At 38.3% G+C, this 21864-nt stretch overlaps 2 protein-coding genes across 3 annotated transcripts; one reads left to right on the forward strand and one right to left on the reverse strand.

The window, feature by feature from the left end:
* Positions 1-649: 649 nt before the first annotated feature.
* Positions 650-5264, forward strand: fam3c (FAM3 metabolism regulating signaling molecule C). Its single transcript, XM_039668290.2, has 10 exons — positions 650-750; positions 1323-1358; positions 1748-1852; positions 2015-2041; positions 2566-2689; positions 2817-2875; positions 3004-3054; positions 3378-3462; positions 3551-3677; positions 3765-5264. The coding sequence occupies exons 2-10, from the start codon at positions 1343-1345 to the stop codon at positions 3852-3854; spliced, it is 684 nt and encodes a 227-aa protein (XP_039524224.2). The 5' UTR covers positions 650-750; positions 1323-1342; the 3' UTR covers positions 3855-5264.
* Positions 4583-21686, reverse strand: ppp6r2a (protein phosphatase 6, regulatory subunit 2a). Of its 2 annotated transcripts, XM_039668288.2 has the most exons (25): positions 21335-21685; positions 19343-19502; positions 17496-17759; positions 14819-15005; positions 14572-14709; positions 14153-14218; positions 13925-14037; positions 13666-13779; positions 13436-13562; positions 12994-13146; positions 12658-12885; positions 11828-11892; positions 11560-11675; positions 11367-11452; positions 10812-10892; positions 10621-10718; positions 10407-10464; positions 10188-10315; positions 9963-10102; positions 9742-9877; positions 9548-9597; positions 9083-9254; positions 8701-8802; positions 6211-8616; positions 4583-5428 (listed from the first exon to the last, which is right to left on the reverse strand). In XM_039668288.2, exons 3-24 carry the CDS (start codon positions 17720-17722, stop codon positions 8568-8570), a joined length of 2634 nt encoding a protein of 877 aa, XP_039524222.2. In that variant the 5' UTR covers positions 17723-17759; positions 19343-19502; positions 21335-21685; the 3' UTR covers positions 4583-5428; positions 6211-8567. The 2 variants fall into 2 exon arrangements, with proteins under 2 accessions (XP_039524222.2, XP_039524223.2); XM_039668289.2 differs by lacking the exon at positions 4583-5428 and having other exon boundaries at positions 6427-8616; positions 13672-13779; positions 21335-21686.
* Between the last annotated feature and the right edge of the window lie 178 nt (positions 21687-21864).

Below are 21864 nucleotides of genomic sequence, written 5' to 3' on the forward strand. Positions count from 1 at the left end.
CTGTCTTTAAAAAAAACAAATAAACCACACATCTCACATGAACATATATTCACCTCACACCTCCTCAGTAACACATTCTCTCAAGCATACACTACATTCTACACAACAACATGCACCAGACACAGATACACTTTATTTTAAGGTGTCCTTTTTAAAGTGTAGCCTATTTATTAATTTAAATACTCACTAATAGTAAATGTACTTACTTTTAGTGTTAGGGTTAAGGTTTGGCTCAGGATTAGTTGCATGTAACTTTGCATAATTTAATGTTATTACTAGTATGTAAAGTGTAACAGGGACACTGTAAACCAGACTCATGATTCAAGAATATTATAACAACACAGGGTATACGACAAAATAAATAAAATAATAAAAAATGTATGAATTACACCATAGGCTATATAAAGTGCGTAGTACACTTAACGTTATTGTGTTTGAATCATGTTGTCTAATTATATTGAGTGTTTTTCAGTCCATTGTCTGTGTATTATTAAACATATTCACATACTGGTATGCTATTTACACTAAACATTAATATAATATTTTATTTAGGTACTAAGTAGGCAACCTCGGCTAAACTGATTAACGTTACTAATGTACTGTCTACACAGGTGGGCGGGACTATTGTAGGACACGCCCCCGCCGTGACGTTTGGCTCTCAAACACACGTACACACGCGAACGCTCCTCCTCGCATATGAACCCGGATGCGTCGGGATATTCAGCAACATTGTGTCGCCGTGGCACCCAGGTAGGCTACTCCTTCCTATTCTCCTCTAATTTATTCAATATCTTTTTAACAGTAGGTCAGCTGGGTTGCATGGTGTTCTTGAATTCATACTCAATTTTGTCTGCTTGTTGGTTTATTCTTGTGTTTTGTTTATATATTCGTCCCATGCTAACGGCTACTCTGTCACTTTACAAATGTCAACTACTAACAACACATAACTTGCACCGTTTTCGCTTCTGCCGTCATTGTCAGCCATAATAAGAGGTTTTTAGTTGTATGTGTTTGTTTTACAACATAAGTCATGAGTTGAAGTTAAAGCTAACATTCAATAACATTGTTTTTTGTTGTTTTATCTATATATATATTAATGGCCAATGCTGATATCTTAATAATTGTAATGCTAAATACTGGTTTTTACACATTATTTACTTTGTGCCTGGTTGTTGGGTTGGTTTTTTGGTGGATTCCACCTACCCCCAGTTTTATAATAACACTGGGGGTGTTATTAATATTAAATGTTTAGGAATTAAGGCTTTTGTTATATGATGATATTTGATCTCATGTCAGTTGTCCGGATCTTAATGTGGTTACAGGTGCTTGCTGAGCCATCAGGATGATGCGAGCCGGAGGTTTGTTCCGAGTCTTTCAAACTTTGCAAGTATATAATTACATGTAACCAAAGGCAAATATTTGCTCAGTTGCCATTAACAATATGTTTTGGAAATGTGTGTGAAGAAAATTGGACTAATCCTACTAGTCCAGTAATTGTTTACCTTACAAAAGTATACAAAAATGAAGTATAATATAATCATATTATATTAAATTATAATTTAATATAACTATGGTCAGTTAAATTGAAGTGACGCCCTAGTGATGCCCATGACTATGGACTTCAAATGTTTAAAGGGATAGTTCAGCCAGATAGTTCAAGTTTTGTTCTGATAATTTAGGTTACTACATATTTTTGTTATTTTCAATGTACAATATGCATGAAACATTGTTTTTCCCCTTTTTACAGGAGTTTTGAAACTCGGTGTGCTAGTTTCTATTTTTTTTCTGGCTGTGTTCCTGGCCTTTGAGCTATTAGAGAATCATACGAATCTTAATATTGGGAAAGTCTTAGGTGAGTTAATCTTCTGCAGCATCATTCACACACACATTTTCCTGTTAGCAAAATATAAGCAAATCATTTTTGTTTAATTATTAAAGAATAGCTTAGATCTTATCTTTTAAGTGTTTGACATGGCACGTTGCTATTGGCTAATCGACATCTGTTTCTCTAAAGCACGATATGCACCTGGAGAGACCGTCCGTGAGTACATATTTACTGGTTGTCATGAGATTTGATGATGTTGAATGAGTTATATTCCTTGATACTTCATAGCTCTTCCTGAACTTGTTAGTACTCCAAATAAAATTGAACTAGGAAATGCAATTATAATTATGGAACAAACAGCAAGCGGAGCTGTGCACAACTCAATCATAGCCTTGCATAATAACGCAGAGTTTTAACACTATGAATGATTCAAATATAGGTTAATGGAGTGAGTGTGACATAAATAGTATGTAAGTGTTAGATTCCTGATATCAGGGACAATGTTTTGTAGTTGTCACACTGAATGTGTTGTTCAGCTGCCATTTACTTATTTGATAAAGTCTTTTTGTAATTTATTTGAGAAATATGTCACAAGATAAAATAAACTGGATTCCCCGAAGATCTGGTGTATGTTTACATAGAGAATCAATTAATAAATAGCCTAGACAGAGGCCAAGAACATGAATTTTCTCAAATAAGACAGACATCTCTGTTTATGTATGTATTGATGTTGTTTTCAGCAACCAAGCCACCGCGCCACAAATGTGGCCTTTCTAAATCCTGTCCCGAGGACCATTTCGCCTTTAAGATCACCAGTGGAGCAGCCAGTGTAGTCGGCCCAAAAATGTGCTTTCAGGACAATGTGTAGGTTTTACGCGCATCTTATTGCATTAACATCTTCCAAAAATACAAATCCTGACTCCTGCATGAATTCTAGCTGGGTGCATCAGTGGAAACTTGAGAAGAATTTGACTACTCTTTCTTTTATCAGACTAATGAGCGGAGTGAAGAACAACATTGGACGAGGTATAAACATTGCATTGCTCAACGGTACGCCTCCTTTTTGTCTTCAGAAACATGTTGATGCTGAAACCTTTTTAATGTATGTATTGTGTAGTCATAATATCCAGTAAATACTGAAAGAAAATTAACTGGATTAATTCACAATCTATTTACAGGGAAGACTGGTGAGGTGATCAAGACTGATTCCTTTGACATGTGGTCTGGAGGTAAATCTGCTTCTACACGCCATATCTGGTTTCCATTTGCAAATTTTGCAACTGCAAGTCGCTTTGGATAAAAGCGTCTGCTAAATGAATAAATGTAAATAAAATGAAAAATGTAAAACTTTGGGTGATCCAGTCACTAGTGCATGATAGTGCTTTCTCGAAATTATGATGTGTTTGCACCAGCTCTACATCTTTACTGGCATCATGTGACATGTAACATGCGCGTCGAAAATGTGTAACATGTACACGCGAATCGTAATCTTTTTTTTAAATTAATTTTCGTAATCTTTCTTAATTAATTTTAAACATTCGTTCTTGTCTAGATGTGAAAACGCTCATCAAATTCTTGAAGGAAATAGAAGATGGAAGCATTGTCATGATGGCCACTTTTGACGATCCTGCAACAAAGTGAGCCGCTTCACTACATTTTTGGTCAAACCTTTACAGATCTGTCTCGGTTTGTCTATTAATTGTATTTATTTATTGTTATGTACAGGCTGGATGAAGAGGCCAGAAATCTGATAGCAGATTTAGGCAGCTCAAGCATCAGCATACTGGGCTTCAGAGATAACTGGGTGTTTGTTGGAGGCAAAGGGATCAAGACAAAGAGCCCCTTTGAGCAGGTAAAGTTGACTTGTCTTGGGAGCATGTCCTGTTAAAATTTGATATCAATGTAAATATCTAATAAACCATCTCATGTGTGTCTCCAGCACATCAAGAACAGCGCAGAGACCAACAAATATGAAGGCTGGCCTGAAGTTTTGGAGATGGAAGGATGCATTCCAATAAAACGCGAGTAAAATCAACGTATACAGCCTTGAGAAGATTGAAGAACACGCAATTGAACATATGCAGTGTTTGATTGCCATTGACAATATCAAAAGTAAGAGTAGACTAGACTTTAAATTTGAAGTCTTAAATCTTACCATTAGAGATCCTGAGTATTTGCTGCTCTATATTTGTATTTATTTAACAGGGTTCCCATTCTTTTTGAATTTCCACTACTGCCAATGATCACTAGATAAGGATTTGAAAACTCATTTTGAAGTGGATTCAACTAACAAAGAGCAATATGTTGCCAGTGAAATATTTTAAAAAAATAATAATAATTATAAAAAGTTTTATTTACCACAACTTCACTAATTATTGTGAATTTTTCAGCCTTGAAAATCACAATTTTAAAGCTCAATGCTTGTGGTAAGCCTGATTTGTAGAATTTATTGTTCTAATTGGTCCATAAACAGCAAGCTTTCTGCCATTTGTGAGGCTCCAGTGTCATAAGGGAAAGAGAGATAGTGAACCAAATTTACTTTTTATTATTATTTATCACTGCACTATGACACTCTAATGTTGATCAGACTGGATTGATTTAAATGGCCGATGGGCTGCTGTCACCAAAATGTTTTATTTTACATCTTTTTTTTATTTGTAGGTATATTTATGTTTCTGCTGTCAACAGTATTTTGACTGTTGGGCTTTAGTACTGATGGAAGATTGTGTAGAAACTTTTATTGCCCATATCTGTCCCTAAACTGCCCATATCTCTGGTGTGATGGTATAGTTTTTATTTTAGACCTTCTACTGTTAAACTACTGTCTCTGGTTGTATGCTGTTTGTACTTTTTAAAAGCTTTTGTTGTTACATTTGGGGGGGTCATCATCACATTCAAAGATTCCCATCAGGGTGATCGTCCATCTGGTAGCTGCGTATTCTGAGATTACATTGCAGTACATCTAGCAGCTGTTATGTACCTGCAGTTAGTGTTCATATAAAGCAATAATATCACAGTATAACTGCTTTCATCCCTTATTGTGCCTTTAGTAGGTGCTTTCCTTCCAGGTAGTAAAAATGTACCACAATTATTGAGGAATTAGAATGCTAAACCATCATCACTACTTGTTAGTTTTATATAACTATATACTGTGAAGTTGTGGAATGAAACCCCTTTCTTTTGTAAGAACAAGTTTTTTGTGCCTTTTTTTTTTACAATTATCAGATGCTAAGTGATTCTTTTTTTTTATCGTTCTTGTGTGGAATTCTTGATGTTGCACGTCATTGCCTTAAAATGTGAAGCTGGTTTGAGGATTTCTTTAGTACAAAGTAAATTTAAATCAAATAATTTGTGTATTTTGTGTTTGCAGTCTCTCCTAATGGCTCAATGATTTCTTTCTTTTTTAAAGATGTTTCATATTAAAAAAGAGTTGGTTTCATTCCTGGGTTTGTCTTACCTCTGTTTAGATTAAGGCTGAGAACCCCCAAGAATAACTCTAGCATATGTTCTGCCTCATCAAAGCATGCTGCACACATCCAAATTGGTCCATGTGTTTATAAAGTGAGTAGATTCCAGGAAGGCATCCTTTCGGTTCTCATTGGCCTAAGAAAAGACCAGAGAAGGTTTCAAAGTACACAGCTGCACAATAAATAGATGGGGAATTTCACTATCAGCTTAACTGATAAAAATCATTTCTCTCGATAACAGTTTTATTCCATTCTGAAAATATCAAAATATATATAGGTACTGATGTAGGCAACAACATAACGTACAGACCCAGTCTATACAAATGTCAATTTGTTAGTGGCTGAGAACTACTTTTTATGCCATCAATGAATACCTTCTGACACATTTAAAAACTGTATCCTTGTCTCCATTTTGAATGATTTAAAACAAATGACTAGTGGGAAGTTCTGAACCTGAAGTGCTCTGGCCATAGGCTCTCGCACAGGGTAATTAAAGTTAATTAATTTATCTTGCAACGAACATGTGTGTGTGTCCTTCTCCACCTGCTCAAATCCAGCATCATGTCAATATATAACCACTAACTTCATTTAAGTTAATAAAATCCAGAGGGAGAGAATTTGAGAATGGGGGGTGGGGGTGGGGGGGGAAGAGAGCTTGTAACGTTACAGCTGTAGAACTCCTTAAAATGTTCCGGGTTCAATGCGGTCAGTTACCACATAATAATTTCGACCCCTTTAGTTTCTAATAACCAAAATAACGTGTTTTTAAAGCTGTAGTTGTCAAATTACTGTCCTTGTCCAATTTGTTTGTTGTGAGTAATAATGACCGTTTGACTGTACATTATCCTGCTTAGTACACGGCTATTTAGCAAGAAAATAAATAAGCAGAAATGAAATATCGAATTGAGTTGAAATTACCTTAATTTTATCCTCACTATGAAGTGACAGCGAAGACACTAGATGGCGTCAGTTGCGTTTTAGTATAAAAAGAAAGTGTAAACGTTACTGGCGACAGGTATTACTGCTATACGTTATTGACGACAGCGATCGACTAATCAGAATCGATTATTCCAACTGGCGTTATCACGTGTCCTGCATTTAAAACGACGTCTAATGATATACATTAGAAACAGCAAGAATTTAAAAGTTTATTTCAGAGAAATGTCTAAAAATAAACTTACACAAGAAGGATGGTCTGGAAACACGACGTTTACTTCTTCATACAATCCGAGGAACGAGTCAAAATTATTTTGTTTTGATACAATCGAACCCGGAACAGTCATTAAAATTAAATGTTTTTTGGCAGCTCGAAAATAATACATCATCTGTTAAATATCTATCTGTAACTGAGACTCTCACTGGGACGATGAAGGCAAGGCTCTTAACACACTCAGTCTGTGATGTACAGAAACAGTCCAGACTCCAGACACATGAACAGAATTGAACAGAGCAATATTTTGGTTGCTGAGGATCACATAAATTAGAATCTCTACAATATGTAAAATAATATTGATTAAAGTTAAAAATAAGATTTTTTTTTTAACATTTAAAGAAAAAAGGCAAATACATACGTTTGGCTTTGGAAACAAACCTATTTGAACATGTCATAGATATATGAAGCAGAGTCACTGGAGACTTTACACTCCAGCGGCAAAGACAATGAAGAGAGAAATAAACATGTTCCAATGCATGATGGGAAACCAGGTCTCCACACTAACACCTCAATAAGTGCAAAATAAATAATGCAATATCCCAATCCGGTAATCCAACAGATTTGGTACCATTGTACGCTTGCAGAGATATGATACGTGAATTTTGATAGCCAAAAAAATTCCTGGAGGACAAAAAAAAAAAAAAATTCACATGATGTTCAGTATGGAATATTACAAGAAGATCTTGTATTTCCAACAAGAACTTCTGGAAAGTTCTGAGACAAGTTCAAAAAGTCTTTCTGACAGCATATAACAAGACAAGTTCTGATTAAAAAAAAATCTGGCGATGCATAACACTGTCCAGTGGGTATTTCATTAGAGTAATATATAGCATAGAAAGTTGGGGCATCATATCTTGGCTCATAATCTGAGGGGAGGATCATGTGCTGCATTGGCACTGATAAGGATGCAAATAAAATTGTGGTGGTGGTTCTTTTGTGACTGGGTGACATTTAAAAACAGACAAAAAAAGCCTGTTTGCTTTGAAGCAAACCCTTCTGTCCTGTTACAGAGATTTTGAAGGATTTGTAACTTAAGGCAAAGGTCATTATGATTACTTTTAGCTTTAAACCCAAAATTAAATTTTCAGAAAGCTTGAGCAGAAAATGCACTAGAAAGTTGATCTAAGGGGAGGCAAAAAAAACAAAAAAAAAACGGACGAATGTAATTGAATACAATCAGAAGGTCTTGACTAACTACCTTGAGCGTTGTTGGAAAAAAACAGTTGCTTGTATATGCTTGATAAATAACATCTTGCATGCAATGAAAAGAAAAAAAAAATCAAATAGGTCCACCCCCATCATGAATGTATAGATTACGAATGAGTCGAATTTAAATTAAATGGCTAAACGTTATTGCACAAGTGCCAAATGGACACCATGTCAGAGTATCAACTCTATTTTCATACATTTCTGCCTAAAAGCACTTCAGAACATTCAAATACATGATTTAATGAGATTAGGCCATAATTATGTTTAAAAACTCCTAAAAGTGAACTTTGCGGGGCGGTGACCTGTGCAGAAAAGTGTCAAGCATTACAGAACACTTCAGTTGTGCTTCAACATACAGTAATTGTCGCAGAGGCTGTTGTCAGGCAACAAGGCTTTCGATTTTGCATGAGGATGTTCGAGACGTTATGACGTGAAGGATGAGCCTGTGCTTTCCAATCATGACCTTCACATCCCTGTTTTCTACCATCCAAGGCTGCGAGCGAAAAAGAATCCAGGGAAAAAAATAAAAATAAAAATCAAGGGAGGGACACAAACCGAGGAAAAAAAGAAGTCCTGACAGATCCTGCAATCACACGCGGTCACTGCTACATTTAAAACTGTGCATATCCCATACAAAGTTGAAAAGATTAAAAGACTAACACCTCTGAGCACTGTACTGGTTACTGGTTTGTGTTACATGCCCCTGTCTTCCTCCTCCAATGATGGGCTGATTGGCAGTATCCAGGACCAATAACATGGCAGCATTCTTTTATTTAAACACCAAAAGTGGTATTGAGGTTTGGGGGTTCAAAATGGAAGAGGCGGAGAGTGGGTCGGACTCTATCCGGAGCCTTCAGACCGGTCCGTTAGCGGTAACCTCAGCGGGAGTGGGTGCCTCGACTCTGTAGAGGCATGAGAGTGAGTAAGAGGGATGGAGGCAGTTTTTCACCTATCATATAACATCAGCTTACTACATTCACTGTTACCTCGTCTCCGTCACAGTGGTGGCGTCTGACTCTTCTGTAGGTGCTGAAGACTCGCTACTGTCGGTGATGCTGAGCTTCTCCAGAGCGTCAGTAGGCACCTCGCTGCAGAGAAAAAGTGCAGCCGCAAAATACTTTTACACATCAATAATCACTCTTTGAAATTCAGGTGATGTCACATTAGCTAAAGTTTGTGGGCGAAAAGTCAATAGTTTAGCGACGTTTGAAGCACGGCTCACAGCGAAGTCAATTTCAAACCAAGCAGTTTTCTGTTGGTCAACATTGCAAATTTGTGCGACAAATATGAAACCATTGTTAAATCTGTCACAAAAATTCCATCAAAAATTCCAGCGCATCAAACGCTGTAGTGTACAAGTGTTCTTACCTCGAGGGAGCTGTTATCTGGTTGGTAGGTTTAGGAGCACCCTCAGCCTTATGTTCTCCAGGGTCCTCTTCGCTGTCTGAGCCTCCAGATGAGCTGCTGTCAGAGGCCACCAGAGGGGCTTTTTGCTCAGGACTTCCTTCCCATCCTCCTGTAGCTGAACCACTGCTGGCCACTGAAAAAAAAAAATACACTTTTAGGTACCAAACAGCAAAATGTCAACCCTCTTCTAAGTTTTCCTAGCTTATCTACTTTAACAGTATTACTGCACCATGCGTCAATGTTTTGGGGTTTAATTTTTGCAGCTCAGATTCTATACAGACGTGCTTTTCGGATTGGAGAGGAGTACATAGAGTACATATTACTACTCAAAAGATCAAGGAATACATGATTCCCAAAAATATTACCATTTTAAATCCCATCAGATCAATTTAAGACAAAAAAAAAAAAAAAATCAGTGCTACTCACAGTCCTTCCCATGGCCTTGAGGCTGTCCCTCAGTGTTGCTGGACTCCGTGCTGTAATATAAAGGCCAATGGATTGGGAGATAAAGGCATTCCCAAAATTCAAATATCCAAACGAGCCTATATTTTCTGTTCGCTTTAACAAACATTCTAAAACAGTGTGATATGTAACATGAAGTGCTCTTTAGTGGTCTTTACCTGCTGAAAGGCTGGAATTCAGTAAAGGTGGCCCAGCCTGTGTCCTGCGAACCCGCATTGCCCTGCTGAGGGGAGCCACCCCAGGCACCAGAGGAGCTCACCTCCGTCTCACCAAAACTAGCTGCCCAGCCTGAGTCTGTGCACAACACAAATACAAAGAATGTTCATTGAATGAATTCAGCTGAAAGATTCAGACTTGTGGGGGATGATGTAGCACTCACTCTGAGTCTGAGCTGCTGTCGACTGCTGAGGACTGGCCTCTTCCTCAACATCCTCTTCCCCAGAGGCCGACCCGCGGCCTCCACCCCCATTCCTCACGGCACTCTTGGGTGAACTATCTGAAGAAAGAGACACCCCAAACCTGGAAACAATACATAGAGAATCTAACTTCAATAAAACAAAACAGCAGAATCTATTTCCTCAAGCATATCAACTGTGTGCTGTACCTCGATCTGGATTTGATTTGTGTTGCATAGTTAATTTCTTTTTCATCCCAAATATCCTCCTCTTCCTCACAGTCATCAAACTGCTGGATTCTTTCTTTACAACACGCCTCAAAAGCTGCAGCATTGGCCTACAGGAGCACCAAAACCCGAATAAAGCATCAAAACAAACACTTACACTTACTTGAATAATGAATGGTGTTTTCAGTGGCAGGCACTTACACTATGATCATCTGCGTCTATGTTAAAGTTAATTTCAGCAATCCGATCGAATGCAGCACTGCAAGATTTAAAGAGGGCTCTTAAAGATTATCACTGACAGACAACCTTCACCACGAAATATATCAAAGCAGTACATCAATGCAAGTCTCTGCAGCATTGTGAAATGTATTTCAAGACTTATCAGTGGATCCGAGAAGCGTTCTTCAGCACTCACTTGATATTTTCATCATGTTCACTGAACTCTTCATCATTAAAACCAAACTGATCCACAAAGTTGGCGGTCATCTGCTGAATCTGGTAATCAGAGAACGCCTAAATGGCAAAAAAAAAAAAATCCCACGTATCCAGTTAGCTGTAAGGAGCTTAAAGTAGGCTCATGCTGGCTCTTTATTTGTCGCTTCTTACCTGTTGAATAGACAGATCATTGGGGAACGGGCTCTCCATGTCATCATCTTCGCTAGATGAGTGTAAGTTATGGGTGCTCACCTGGAACAGAGGATGAAAATGACATATGTTTAAATAAACCTCAAAACGTAACCCTGATGATTGGTGTCTACTACAAAGAACAGATTCAATGTGTGATGTAGCATCTTTATGGTTTCAGGGAAGTGAGGAAGCACCAAGGATCTCTGGAATATTTACTATTATCATCTGTATTAGTGGACAGATTGGTTAACTCTCTCAAAACACATTTTGAAAGAGAAAAAGAAGACCTCGAATGATTATACTCTTGCTCTGAAATTAAAATAAACAAAAGATAATGCATATTTAATAATTATATTATGATTCATACTTTATTAGTATTTATAATTTGCGATTTAATAATTCATGCATCAAAGGAGTTAAAAGTAAAACTGAACTCTCTTCACTAAAATCTGATGTAAATTTCCATTACATTGACTAACTTTAAATTCATCTGCCCAATGCAATGAAATGTGTGTGTGTGAATGTATTCCTCACCAAATCCACTGTGTTTCTCCTGTTGGTCTCTCTTAAAGTCTCACCCACAAAACTCTCCCAGCGGCCTCTGCAGTCCTCTGGTAGCTCTGTGGATATACAAGTCTTTGTGATCCCAGTAACCACACTCGGTTATCTCGGTCATCATCACTGCATAAACACTGTGGTTCTTTTGATATGTTCCTGCAATACAAACCTTTAATTAGGTCATTAATTTGAGAGTGAGCCAGCCCTTTCTCTAGGTTTTGAACAACAGTGTTTGCAATTCTTGTCAGGTGACCCATGTTTCCCCTCCGCCTGCCCCCTTCAGCCCTAGGTAGAGAAATCATAATCAGCCAACAGACAGATATCAAACACATACTGACATAATGATGGGTATGAAGACGAGCTTCATGGGACTAACAAACGTGCTAGAGACACACTGTATATAAATCAATGACAGTAAATAGAGGAGAAACTCTTACTGGATTTTGTCATTTTCCTCCCAAGCATCCAGAATCTTTTGCACCAGCCGGCAATGCTGGAAGAGCTGAGGAAAGCAGAGAGCCAACATTGTAAATAAAGAACAACAGGGAACACAAAGAGAGTGTAAGAGAAAGAAAGTGTAAAAAGAAACGAGAAAGAGCAGCATATAAAAGTGACGCACCTATACTCAAACCACAAGATTTGAGCTATCATTCATGCTGTAGCACAAATGTTGCAGGATGAATTAAAGGTGAAATTGCAGTGCTTTGTTCAGATTCTTAAACCAAAGTATGTGCAATGCACTACCATTCCAAAGATCAGGGTTATGTTTTCATCTTTTTAAACACATATTGCAAAATATGAATATAATCTAAAACAACTGTTTCCTATTTTAATATATTGTAAAATGTAATTTATTCCTGTGATGGCAAAGCTGAATTTTCAGCAGCCATTACTCCAGTCTACAGAGTCACATGATCCTTCAGAAATTATTTTAGTATGATGATTTGATGCATTTTATCATTATCAATGATTTAAAAAATGTACAATCAAAAAATAACAGCATTTACTTGAAACCGATATCTTTTGTAATAGTGTACGTGTTTTTAATGTCACTTTTGATTCATTTAATGGACCCTTGGTAAAAAATGGTTAATTTCTTAAAAATAAATTATTTCTCAAAATAAAAATTGTGACCAAACTTTTGATTGATAGTATATTTGCAGTGAAGCCCATCTACCCTGTTTCCTCTAAGATAATCTGACAATCTGACAAGCGCTGTAAGAAAGCGGTCATGATCGGAAACAGATATGAACTACAGATGGCCTACATTGGCAACAAGAGCATCTTGAATTGGTGTGTTGGCTGGATCTGAGCTGTTGTTCTGGCTAGGTGTTCCCTCCTCCGCCTGGGAGCCAGTAACTGGTGGTCTCTCCTCAGGGTTCTGCAGACCTGGGTTCTGGAAGTCCGTGTGGACAGAGTGGTTCAGGATGGATGCCACACACAGCTCCACTTGCAAGTGCAAGAAATTATTCCAGGTGTATTTAAAGAATAAATCCTGCACCAAGAGAGTGGGGGAAATGATGAAAAACAAGATCATCCACCCACAGCCATCTCATAATGTTGAGTCTGCGATATTCAGTGTGGGTGTGTGTGAGTGATTTACCAACAGCAGGTCCATAGTGTTGAGTCTGCAGATCTCTTGGCAGATGCTGAGGTCGCACGTCTGCAGCAGAGAAGCCACCAGTCTGGCCACATGAAGCCGGGCGCTCCCAAGGGGCTGCTCCAGAACGCCCACTGTGGTGAGTATTGCACTTCTCTATTTTACAGCAAGTACGCATTGTTAGAGGGTCATCACTCTCCACATTGCACAGTGATTGTTAAGACAGTAGCTCTGCTCCAAAACTTAGTAAGCCAACTCACTGACACACTTTAAGGCATCATTAAAATGATGCTCCTGAAGACTGTTCTAAAAGGTCTAAATATTATGCTACCTTCTAAGACACCCCTAAAGTCGGTCAAAAATCAGAAAAAAAAAAAATACAAAAGCCCTGAGATGACATTCATATACAGATGGAGTTTAGTTGCATGTGTGTGTGTGTTGGTACCATAGGAGGGTTCAGAAGGAGCTGCTGGAAGTCCTTTAAATGAGGCTCAATAGCACGTAAAATACTGCTGTTGACAGTGTAAGACCTTTCACATCCCTGAGAATACAGGTCCATCAGACCCTCCAGCCTAACAACACCAGACACAGAGATAACAGAAGGTCATGAAAAGATTTTAAAGATCATGGCTGTTTATTTTAGGTTTAATTAGGCCCTATTATGGATGAACTCACCCTGACCTTCGTGACTCCAGTAACGTAAGAAGCACTTGCGTTCCATTGACGACAGACGCTTCAGTCCTTTCCCCTTCAAACATGTTCTTCAAAAGCTCTCCCACATTCTCTCGTCTACAAAGACATCAACATCAGTGGTTGAGATACAAAAACTGCGATTACATCAGAGAAACAAGCACTGTCTGGTGATCAGTCTTTATTGAGTGAGTAAGTCCTTATTACATGACTGTGATCTTATCTAATCAGATTGGGCACTTACGACTCTAGGACAGCGAGTAAGGGGTCTGGTTCTGTGACCTCTGACAGCTGATTGGCCTGGTCTCGACTGAGACGGATTATGTCACAAAGAGTCTGGGATGCATTAGATTGTCTCTGCAGAAGAATTAAGTGAAAAAAGAATGTACTTGAATGTTTTTGTTAAAACTTCCATAACTAAAATAAGGTGGGCTGGAGGTGAAACGTTCAGCAGAGTAAGTGATATTTCTACCTCTTCATCTCTCCCTGTGTGCATGAGCTCTGTGAGTCTCTGGATGAGTCTCTCCTCATTCAGCCACTGCAAACACACACATTCATTCACAGATCAGAATGACTAGTGAGGATTCACCCAGGGCTTGGAGGATAACAATCAGGCTAAATGTGGGTTAATGTCTAGTTTAAGCAATTGAATCATGCACTAGCATTTCTAAAAGACATAGTTTCTACAAAAGGTTCATGCTCCTAGGGGCCAACAGCGTAAAATGGTTTTGAACAAGATTAATGAGAACACATGGGACCCTTCACAAAGAACATATTATTGCACTCAAATTTAGTTGGATGCAAGAAAAGAAACAGAACGCAGCTCGTAAGTAGTCCCTTAAAAAGTTGTTAAAATTTTAATTATATATATGGAAATATTAGTGTGCTTACATTGAGGACCTCCATCCTCAAAGGAGCAGGCTCTACACAGCTGATGAGGCGCAGCAATAGGTCCATCATGGCCGAGGCATCAATGTGATTCAGCACCAGACTGATAAAGTTGTGTTTTTTCCTTAGGAAAGAGATTACCTGCATGTAGAATAACATACAACTTACTGACAATACAAATCAAACAAATAACTTTGTGCTATTTGGTATGCGTTCATATTCCGAGCCGTGTGTGATCAGGTGTGCGCACCTGGTCTGTTTTACGTGCAATCAAGTTGCCGATGGTTTTGCTGAAGAAAGAGGCCAGTAGGGGATTAAGGGGCGGCTCCTGCTCCAGAAAGTGGTAGAGTTTCTCTAAAAGGGATTCATCTCCACCCAGCTTATCATTGATAAGAGCCACATCAGAGGTCAGGAGCTCACAGGCAATGTTTGGATACCTGGGTAAACAGAACAAAACAAAAAGTCTATATTACCTTCAAGTTACATGTGACAATACTATCAAACAGTAAATGCAACAGACCAAAAAAAACATCTGTGGTGTCTTGGCCTTTAACATGACAAACAAAGCCTATTTCTGTGGTTCCAACGAAGGCATTTCAAAAGTAACAAAGTTGTTCTGTAGCTCTACTTGTCTTCTGTCACTCAGATAGCACAAAGTAAACACTGGTCAGCTCAGTGCTACTGCAGTGTTGTCAGTGCCACAAGAGAGGGTAATAAACTCTGCGTCAGTGCCTTTATCCTATTGCAGGATTCTGCATTTCACAAAAATATCACTAAAGAAAAATCTGGATTCAGTGCTACTGAGAACATATTTCACTCAATGTAATAACATTTCACAATACTTGGAGAATAAATTAGTGGTCGACTACTATATTGCCACGGCCGATATTTTTTAAAATATCGGCATCGGCCGATAAGTTTTTCTGATTGGCCGATGTGTTGGAAGCGGGACTTTTATTTTGACGGGCGGCGCTGAGCACTTGAGAAGAGAACGCGCCTGATCAGTTCATCACACAGTGCTCACTCACATTCTTCGTCTTTATTAGTTTACGATCTCTGTCAATCATATCTAATACTTTATTTGATTAGCAGTTCTGAAGCCCCCAGTTCTATCAAACAAAGTAAATGGTGTGTGAAAAAGTAATGTTTGCTTTTATATTATTTGTAACATACATAAGGCAAACAATCAGCCCAAAATACCTTCTCATTTACCGTCAACATTCAGCAAATGCGCATCAACATCATTTAAACAAATCTCTGAATATCAAATTAACATTTCATTTAAAAAAAACTAGCAGATTTAATCGAATCCAGCTGTGGTATCTTGGAAAGTGTGCATTTGTAGCCAGCATAAACGTGTTACTGCGAGTGAGCAGTGAGTGAATGCGAACAAAAGATCAGCTTCACAGAAGACGTGATGCATTTTAGAAAGACGAAACATTTTAAATCCTTCATTTCACTCAAAATATGCTGTGCTTGTCAAAAGTTACCTTGTCAAAAGTTAGTCAAAAAAGTATTTTTTTTTAAATATAAATGATTATCAGTGCGCATGAAATTACCAGATTACTGATTGCCCTGTTACAGTGTTTACTTCCTTTTTTATTCACATACATTTTTAAACAATGACTTTATTTGTAAAAAAAAAACTAAATGGCAACTTCTTGAATCTGCAATCCCATTACAAAGTATAGGGCCTAAGCATGTTTATTTTAAAGATTTTGTATGTATGTCTGTATGTATGCATATATATATATATATATATATATATATATATACACACACACCCACACACATACACACACACATATATATATATATATATATATATATATAAATATCGGCTTTACATCGGCCACCCTGCTCTCTCAGATATCGGCATCAGCCATCAAAAACGTTCGACCACTAGAGAAAAGACGATTTGAGTGAATCCACTTGCTCATTTTAAGACAAATGATTCTGCCTCCTACACACAGAGAATCAAATTAGTTTTACTTTCAAATGAACCTTAATCTCTTTTTCTCTCCTTCTAACCATATGGTCCCAACAGAGAGCGCTGAAACTGATAGATTTCAACCCTTCAGAACATGAGAGTATTTCATATAGTTTGCCTTGAACAGCACAACCCTCACAAAGAGCAAACCTTTTTAAAACACAAGCAGCAACATGTTATGGGTATACACATCACCTTTTAACTAAATCACTTCTCTTTTCTCTTTCCTCTTCTTTCATTTGTCAACTTAAATTGCACATCCCTCCAATTCTCTGCACTTCTACATCTTTACAGTCAGTTTTATAGCTCTTTTGTAACCAGGAGCTCAGAGCATGCAGGGCCACCAGTGAACAACACAAACGTTCTACCATCATAATTTAACAAGTCGGAATACTTTTTACTGCCAGCTACATTTACATCATGTAGGCTATAGGCAATTTGCAGTGAATAAACAATTAAGGTGCAACCACATTAGATAAATTTCTGCAAAATTCTGAAGGTAAAAAAGGTCCATTGTCTTTTGACAATGTTCAGTGTAGTTATGTATGAAGCAACGCTCACACAGAAGTCACTTTCAAACCAAGAAGCTTTCTATTGGTCAACGCAGCAATTTCGCCTGACCAACTTTGAACACGAGCAAATTCTGCATCTGGAACTTCTTCACCCTCATGCAAAACTCTAGATTGCACGGAATTGAGCAGTAAATGTGATCGCACCTTTAAACTTAAAAAAAAGTGTTATTTCCATCCCATTAGCATTACTTAGCTAAACTGAAAGTAAAGCTGTTTTGAACAGGTTTCCTACACACCTCCCCATCTAGCAGTTGCCGATGAAATGGGTAGCCCCGTCCCAAATTCATGTGATTGGTTGAGCCGGTGTTGTGGTGTTCATTTGGCCCAAACTGGCAAAAAAAGGTGCAAAGCTGTGTTTCTCTTACTTGAAGCGAGTTTTCTCTTCCAGATCAGCAGGGGGCTCCTCTGTGATGAGGGTGACCAGCTCCTGCATACATTGATCCTTGGAGAGGAAGAGCAGAAGCTTGCGGTTCTGTGCTTTGCACTCCTGCAGGACATCCTCCTCTTCCATCAACTCTCTCAGAGTCACGCCCTCTCGATCCAGCAGCTGGTCGATATGGGAGGTGTTGTTCAGGTCAAATTTCCAGAACATGATGGCGGCGGTGGCAGCTGCAGCAGGAAGCCCAGGCCTGAATAGAAGACATGAAAGTGAGGATAACATAAAAACAAGTGATTGATAACACACATTCCACAGGATTTGTTTTTTAAAATTAGAAAGCAAACTCCGAATCAGATTGTGATAAGCATGATGAAAAAAAATAAAAAATCCAAGGTGGTCGATGCATTGAATGAAATGCAGGCATGCAGAACCGCCTTGAACCTTTTTTTTTATTCAAATGCCACATGTTGTCCAATGCAATATTGGAAGGCTCCCTGATATCGGTCATTTCTGCATAATTATGACAAATCCGCTTGTGTTTTTTTTGTTTTTTTTTGGTTGGTTGGGAATCGAAAATAGATTTCAATTCTGGTATCAAATAATTAAGGACAGGAATCGAACACTCATCAATACTTGTTAACATTGTTTATTTCAATTTTCAATCATATCTTTGTTCGGTCATATTTATTTGTGCAATTGCTAATTTGTTTATTTGCTCTTTTTTAATTACTGTTACTTGTCTTTTACTTGTTATTTATATTAGTTTGGCAATAGTTGTTTTTGCTATGGTATTTTTCAACCATAGGCAAAAATTTGTTGTGTAAGTCCAAAAGTGTTCTATAGCCTGTTGTCCATGGTATTCAGATACAATGAAATATTTTGCAATAGACTTAAAATAAATGTTAATGATATCCAAGATTTTTGTCCCTTATTGGAATCGAAATTAAGAATCGATAAACAGAATCAGATTCAGAATCGTTAAAATTCAAACGATACCCAACCCTAGTATTTATTTACATAATAGATTAATTAACCACAATTCATTTTGTTATTTCAGAAGTTTGAAGAACTGTATTTTGTTCAATTGAAACAACTAGTAAATTAATAAACTAATAAAAAAATATGTATTATATAAGAAATACATTTTACATTAACATTTTTAATTTTGAAATTATTTTAAATTTGTGATAATAATTTATACATTTTAATACCTTTTAGTCATCTTATGGTCCCCTTGGAAGTTTGCTGAAGCCCCCTAGTGAGTCTCGGTCCCCTGGTTGAGAACCACTGATGTGTTTTGTGTAGTGTGTTTCAAATCACTCGCTTATAAAGTTACATGATGGTAGCATTAAAAAGCAGCTGTCTATATAGGAGGCCTAATAGGTTTTGGAACAAAGATATAGGCCGAGTGGGAAGGCGGAAGAATAGAGATGGAAAGCAGAACTAACAGATGAAAGAGAATCTGGAGAACAGGAGAATAAGGAAGGGGACAAAAATAATTGATGGACCTTTAAAGCGTCCAAATAACACATCCCACTCAAAACAAAACATGAAGCAACTGGAACACGAAGAGCAACTTTCCCTTCAATACTGACTGAAATCACCTTTGCTGGTAAGATTTTCTTACAACTCTGGTCATGAACAAAGCAAACCTTTCCCACAAGATGACTGGGACCCACGCATCACACCCTGGGCGATACATTTCACACATCCTGATAGGCTTTGCTTGCTCAAAGAGATGTGATCTGTTAGTGAGGCTATGTAAAAGACTCCTCAGACAGAAACTCAAGCACTGGAACATTGATAGCATTTGTTAAGTAAATATATTTTTACCAGCTGATGAAACGTGTGAATCCTTAGTTACACCTCCTCCACAGGCAGACAGGCATTTGAGTGGCAGAATGCAGACAGCACAGAATGACCTAGCATTAATCTGCATGAGGTCCACTTCCCACCAGGCCTTCCTCGAATACACGCCTCAGACGGACTGACACTGGGGAAAAGAATCGAGTGTGAGAAAGTGCAAACCTTTCAAAAATCACTGCAGGCATGGTGTAAGAAACAATTTGAACCAATGCGACAAACAAAGTACATGATGAAGCATTAATGCAACACACTGCATCATATAGTCTAGACACCTTGAAACAATGTGCAAGGCTAAAATCAGAACTATGGAAGGTTTTCTTGTAAACTGAAACTGTAGTGTTTGTACAACCATAACTTCCGTGCCAACAGTGAACAAATGCACATACACATTATTTTCCATAAACATTCACCCCCATACTTACTCTTTACTAGCAGATACACAGTTATTTTAAGCATTTCAAGCCTTCAGATTTTAAACACGGTCACATTTCTCATAGTTCGGAGGGCGAATTTGAATTTCTGAGGGCGAACAATTTCCTCGGGTTCTAATTCAAGATTTGCATTTCTGACCAACTTGGTTTCGTTTCATACATTTCAACATTATTGCTTGACTAATAGACAAATTATCTTTTTCCCCGCAAAATTTAGCTTTAGACCAGATATTAGGAAGTTAAAAATGAAGGATCCACTTAATGTACTGTTCTATTTGAAATGCGGACCTGCAACACCACATCTTGTACACATTTTGGCACTCAAAGCAGCAGCTGGCAACAGCTTCCTTGAGCACAACATATTCATCTGACGACAAACGGCACAGAGAATACATACCGGAAAGAATCTCTATCATTGATCTGCAGCTGAGCAAGCTGAAGCAATTCTTTCATTTGGGAATAGTGGCCAAAAAAAAAAGAAAAGCGGACTTGTTTCCTTCTTTTATGTGGATGTGGACATGATTGTGTGCACGTGCAGAGCTTAGTATGACGATACAAACCAAACCAGAGAACTCCCCAATGAACTCTACACAGGAAAGCAAATGTCTATGCTCTACAAATCATCAAAAATAGTAACAGGCAGCAGCACTTGCATGCAGCAAACCTGCCACACAAAGCAGACACGAGCGGGGATGTTGCATGGGATCTCTTGACAGCAGCAGCTGAGGTCAAATAAGCTGCCATTGATTGCACAACTGTCCAGAAGCTGCCTACTTAGGAAGTTGATCCAGCAACTTGTCCTGACCCAAGGACCCCAGAGGGGGTCCATAGCATTACAAAACTTCAAATAAGATTGCAGTAATCATACTGAACGATCGTGTTGTACAACTCAATAGTTAAATAACTAGAGAGGATTAACTGACTTCTGAAATACTCGTGTGGCTGCTAATGACAACATGATTTCAATCCAATGTTTACAATAGGCGTCAAGAACATACCAGAGCATCATGCACACCTTATAAAGCCGGGACGGTTAAAGAAGAAGTGCTCCTATCAAACTCACACAAGACGTGACGATGATTTTAAGTGCAGAATAACAGTTTCAGCAGAAAATCTCGATGGTCGCATGTTAACAGCTGGGCCCCGCTAGCAGCCGTTAGCATCAGCTGCTAACATTAACGACAAAAGCTGGTTTCCGTATTTACACAACAATCCCAAACTCGACTGAAACAACTCAAATACAAACTCATTTATAACTAAAAATTGATTAACAGATGTGTAGAGTGCGCTTGGCTTTATTTAACGCTAAAGATTGGGATGTTTTCGGTTTGTTTGCTAGCTCGTCTGGCTAACTTCAGCTGAATCTCTGTTACAGAAGTTTCTTCTCCTCTGATACTAGGACTTAAAACGACACATTTTCTAATCAAAATAAGTTACTCATGAACAAGCTCGCTTTGTTGTGAAACAGAGACTGTCTGTTCCAGCAGTGCTATATGCGCAAGTAAACAGTCTGTGCATGTAAGCTTACCCCCGCTATGAGTGTCTGTAGAACGGGCTACTGGTTGTCGGTTAGTACTGGTCTGGCCCGTGCAGTGGAGCAGTGGCGCTGCTGCCCCGCGCGCTCTGTGAAACCCCGCTGCTGCCACGAGACCGTTTTCCTCTCAACTATCTGCCCAGAGTGCGAGCCATCGTCCTCACTAAAGTTGTTTTTCTGCTTTCCTTTATGTACGAGTTATTTTTTTAGGAAATTATTTTGCGGCAAAACACTACGTGGAGTTATCTCGGCCACTCACACGCACGGCGAGGGAAATGGATCGGAAAATAAAAATCGTTCATATGTTTGTATTCAAAATGGCGAAAGTCTGTCATAGACGCGCGCGTACGCGTGCTGTCAGATTGTTGCCTGCGCATCGGGTGCGCGCTCCCTGACAAGATCAACATAGATTAAAATAATAATAATAACAATCATAATAGAACATAGGCCTAAAGAAAGGGGGAAATAAAAGAAAACTACAAGGAAAACTAAAAATACAATAAACCAAATAAAATAAATGTGAA

This window comes from Pimephales promelas, chromosome 24, assembly GCF_988280905.1.
Source record: "Pimephales promelas chromosome 24, fPimPro1.hap1.1, whole genome shotgun sequence".
Lineage (NCBI taxonomy): Eukaryota > Metazoa > Chordata > Actinopteri > Cypriniformes > Leuciscidae > Pimephales > Pimephales promelas.

Bases quoted from the DNA above. Each gene is read 5' to 3' on its own strand.
- fam3c (XM_039668290.2), top strand. The intron at 1,853-2,014 runs GTGAGTTAATCT...GTTTCTCTAAAG, and splicing joins TAATATTGGGAAAGTCTTAG to CACGATATGCACCTGGAGAG. The intron at 3,678-3,764 runs GTAAAGTTGACT...GTGTGTCTCCAG, and splicing joins CAAAGAGCCCCTTTGAGCAG to CACATCAAGAACAGCGCAGA.
- ppp6r2a (XM_039668288.2), bottom strand. From the start codon at position 17,722: ATGTTCTGGAAATTTGACCTGAACAACACCTCCCATATCGACCAGCTG. The intron at 11,893-12,657 runs GTAGGCCATCTG...TGCTTTCCTCAG, and splicing joins AAGATGCTCTTGTTGCCAAT to CTCTTCCAGCATTGCCGGCT. The intron at 10,465-10,620 runs GTGAGTGCTGAA...TAAATCTTGCAG, and splicing joins GAACATGATGAAAATATCAA to TGCTGCATTCGATCGGATTG.